This window comes from Palaemon carinicauda, chromosome 9 (genome assembly GCF_036898095.1).
Source record: "Palaemon carinicauda isolate YSFRI2023 chromosome 9, ASM3689809v2, whole genome shotgun sequence".
Classification (NCBI taxonomy): domain Eukaryota; kingdom Metazoa; phylum Arthropoda; class Malacostraca; order Decapoda; family Palaemonidae; genus Palaemon; species Palaemon carinicauda.
Genome location: NC_090733.1, coordinates 59764788 through 59768843, shown reverse-complemented (window position 1 = coordinate 59768843; position 4056 = coordinate 59764788). Strand labels below are relative to the sequence as shown.

Here is a 4056-nt window from a genome sequence, read left to right as displayed (position 1 = left end):
TTCATTGTAGTAATACCGATGTATTTGCCGGGGCATCCTCGGACTGGGCATTGATAGGAGTAGACTACATTCGTCTTCCTCAGAGGGTCGTTATCAGGGGGCGCTTGATTATTCTTCATAATCAAACTGCGGGTCTTAGCAGTCTGATAGTAGATGATAAGTTTCACTTTCATGGTCTCGTCGGTAAGTGACACGTTGTTGGTGATGATTTCTTTGATGGCCTTCTCATCCCGCTGATATTCTGCGTGCATGAAGCCTCTGTAGTATAGTTTGATATCACTAGATCCGTTGGTGGAGGTGTCGGACCTATCTCTGGTGTTGTCGGACCCCTGGCTGGCGCTGTTGGACCCTTCTACCGCAGAGGACCCATACCACTTGTCAATAGCTGCCCTCACTTCACGCCGGACCTGACTAAATTCGAGCGCCTCACGAGCAACCCTGTGGAAGACATCAAGAGGGAGGCAAATCGCACCATCTAGGCCATTAACGCTGCAGCCAATGCCGTACACCTGCCCATGATTTCGGGGGATTTTGGACCTGGTTACCTCTACGGCAATGTAAAGACTCACAAACAAGGCAACCCACTTCGACCAATCATTAGTCAATGCCCTACGCCGACATACCAGCTGGCCAAGAGGGTGAACGCGATTCTGACACCATATGTCCCCGACCACTACAGTGTGGCCTCCTCTGCCGAATTCCTAGGGAGGATCAAGGACGTCCGCGGAGAGGGTGTCATAGCATCGATGGACGTCGAGTCTCTGTTCACCAATGTCCCTGTTGATGAAACCATCGACTTTATCGCTGATAGAGTCTACAGGGACGAGACGACACCGGAATTGAACATCCCAGAACAAGCCATCCAGACCCTCCTTGCCATCTGCACTAAGAGGGCCCCCTTTACTACTCACCGTGGGCACATGTACCTACAGAAGGATGGCGTGGCAATGGGCTCACCCTTGGGCGTGCTCTTTGCCAACTTTTATGTGGGAGTAGTAGAGGAGAGGGTCTTCTCCTAAGTCGAGTATCCCCTCGCTTACTTTCGTTACATTGTTGATACCTTTGTCAAAGCTACTCCTACCGAAGCCATTTAGAACTTAAGGAGGACCTTCGAAGACAATAACGTCCTCCACTTCACCCTCGAAAACAGCGTCGCCAACAGCCTCCCGTTCCTGGATGTCTTGATTTCTTCTACCGACGAGGGATTTCACACCACTGTCTACACCAAGCCTACAAATCTCAGCATGTGTTTGAATGGCGAGAGTGAATGCCCTGCTTGCTACAAAGCCTCGACCATCAACGCCTTTGTACGCAGGGCCTTATTACACTGCTCATCATGGACAGACACCCACAAGGAGCTGGAAAGGGCCACACAGGTCCTCATCAATAATGGCTATACCAACAAGAAAGTCCAGCGGGAAGTGAGGGCAGCTATTGACAAGTGGTATGGGTCCTCTGCGGTAGAAGGGTCCGACAGCACCAGCCAGGGGTCCGACAACACCAGAGATAGGTCCGACACCTCCACCAACGGATCTAGTGATATTAAACTATACTACAGAGGCTTCATGCACGCGAAATATCAGCTTGATGAGAAGGCCATCAAAGAAATCATCACCAACAACGTGTCACCTACCGACGAGACCACGAAAGTGAAACTTATCATCTACTATCAGACTGATAAGACCCGCAGTTTGATTAAGAAAAATAATCCAGTGCCGCCTGATAACGACCCTCTGAGGAAGATGAATGTAGTCTACTCCTATCAATGCCCAGTCCGAGGATGCCCCGGCAAATACATCGGTATGATTACAATGAAGCTTTCAAAGAGGATTTCATGTCACGTCCAACAAGGTGTTATAAGGAATCACGCCCTACAGCGACACAACACCCAGATTAGTCAAGCAGACATCGTCGCTAATACCAAGATTATCGGCAGCGCCCCAGACAGCAGGCGCTTACGAATATTGGAAGCCCTATTCATCCAGAAAGAGAAACCAGCATTGAATATGACTCAAGAGATGTTTCTCCTGCCATCATGTCGTCGCATCAACGCTAGGAATCAAGAACAGGATCCTGACACTCCTACCAATGAAGAAATCGTCCGGCCGAGCGCTGATTTTGGCGGCAAGCAAGGTCCGGAATCCCAATCTGCTGAGCACGGGAATGGGCTGCCTGACTCTGAGCCCGTCTCAGCGTGCGCCTCAGCCAATCAGGAAACTCGGCTTTCTCTCTCAGCTCAGTCCTCTGAGCGAGAGAGGAGCTTGCCTGACTTTTTGGCTGTCTCGGCGCGTGTCCTGACCAATCAGAATTCAGGATCCCTTCCCACCTCTCAGCCTGGGAGACCGAGCCGAGCTTGTTGTACCTCAACGACCCGAGCCTATAATCTCCACTCGGCTAATCAAAATTCGAGGCCCCTTCCTACGAACCAGCGCCGGGATATATAAGGCCCCTGATCTAGCCACAGTCTCACTTCTCGCCTGAAGAGGGAGCAAGCAGTTCCGAAACACGTCGCGATCTACTCTTTGCTTTGTCCTTTGTATTTTTTGAGTATCACTTGTACTTGTGTTAAATACATTGAGTCTTAACCTGAACTGTATTCTTCACCTACCTGATGAACTTCGCCGACTTGCTAGCTGAATGTAGCAACCCAGTAAAGGGAATTGTCCGTAAATTTGAGAAATCGGACAATAAATTGAATTCTGCCGATGCAGCAATAATATTCAACTCTACTTGTTTGAAGTAGGGTCTTCGACCGAGAAATAATTTGTTTGAAGTAGGGTCTTCGACCGAGAAATAATTTGTTTGAAGTAGGGTCTTCGACCGAGAAATAATTTGTTTGAAGTAGGGTCTTCGACCGAGAAATAATTTGTTTGAAGTAGGGTCTTCGACCGAGAAATAATTTGTTTGAAGTAGGGTCTTCGACCGAGAAATAATTTGTTTGAAGTAGGGTCTTCGACCGAGAAATAATTTGTTTGAAGTAGGGTCTTCGACCGAGAAATAATTTGTTTGAAGTAGGGTCTTCGACCGAGAAATAATTTGTTTGAAGTAGGGTCTTCGACCGAGAAATAATTTGTTTGAAGTAGGGTCTTCGACCGAGAAATAATTTGTTTGAAGTAGGGTCTTCGACCGAGAAATAATTTGTTTGAAGTAGGGTCTTCGACCGAGAAATAATTTGTTTGAAGTAGGGTCTTCGACCGAGAAATAATTTGTTTGAAGTAGGGTCTTCGACCGAGAAATAATTTGTTTGAAGTAGGGTCTTCGACCGAGAAATAATTTGTTTGAAGTAGGGTCTTCGACCGAGAAATAATTTGTTTGAAGTAGGGTCTTCGACCGAGAAATAATTTGTTTGAAGTAGGGTCTTCGACCGAGAAATAATTTGTTTGAAGTAGGGTCTTCGACCGAGAAATAATTTGTTTGAAGTAGGGTCTTCGACCGAGAAATAATTTGTTTGAAGTAGGGTCTTCGACCGAGAAATAATTTGTTTGAAGTAGGGTCTTCGACCGAGAAATAATTTGTTTGAAGTAGGGTCTTCGACCGAGAAATAATTTGTTTGAAGTAGGGTCTTCGACCGAGAAATAATTTGTTTGAAGTAGGGTCTTCGACCGAGAAATAATTTGTTTGAAGTAGGGTCTTCGACCGAGAAATAATTTGTTTGAAGTAGGGTCTTCGACCGAGAAATAATTTGTTTGAAGTAGGGTCTTCGACCGAGAAATAATTTGTTTGAAGTAGGGTCTTCGACCGAGAAATAATTTGTTTGAAGTAGGGTCTTCGACCGAGAAATAATTTGTTTGAAGTAGGGTCTTCGACCGAGAAATAATTTGTTTGAAGTAGGGTCTTCGACCGAGAAATAATTTGTTTGAAGTAGGGTCTTCGACCGAGAAATAATTTGTTTGAAGTAGGGTCTTCGACCGAGAAATAATTTGTTTGAAGTAGGGTCTTCGACCGAGAAATAATTTGTTTGAAGTAGGGTCTTCGACCGAGAAATAATTTGTTTGAAGTAGGGTCTTCGACCGAGAAATAATTTGTTTGAAGTAGGGTCTTCGACCGAGAAATAAT

General features: G+C 46.0%; 1 protein-coding gene across 1 annotated transcript; it reads left to right on the top strand.

Moving 5' to 3' along the window:
• Positions 1-515: 515 nt before the first annotated feature.
• On the top strand, positions 516-1019 carry LOC137646441 (uncharacterized). Its single transcript, XM_068379540.1, has one exon. It carries the CDS (start codon positions 516-518, stop codon positions 1017-1019), a length of 504 nt encoding a protein of 167 aa, XP_068235641.1.
• Positions 1020-4056: the final 3037 nt, after the last annotated feature.

Excerpts from the sequence above, each read along its gene's own strand:
- LOC137646441 (XM_068379540.1), top strand. The coding sequence starts at position 516 with ATGATTTCGGGGGATTTTGGACCTGGTTACCTCTACGGCAATGTAAAG.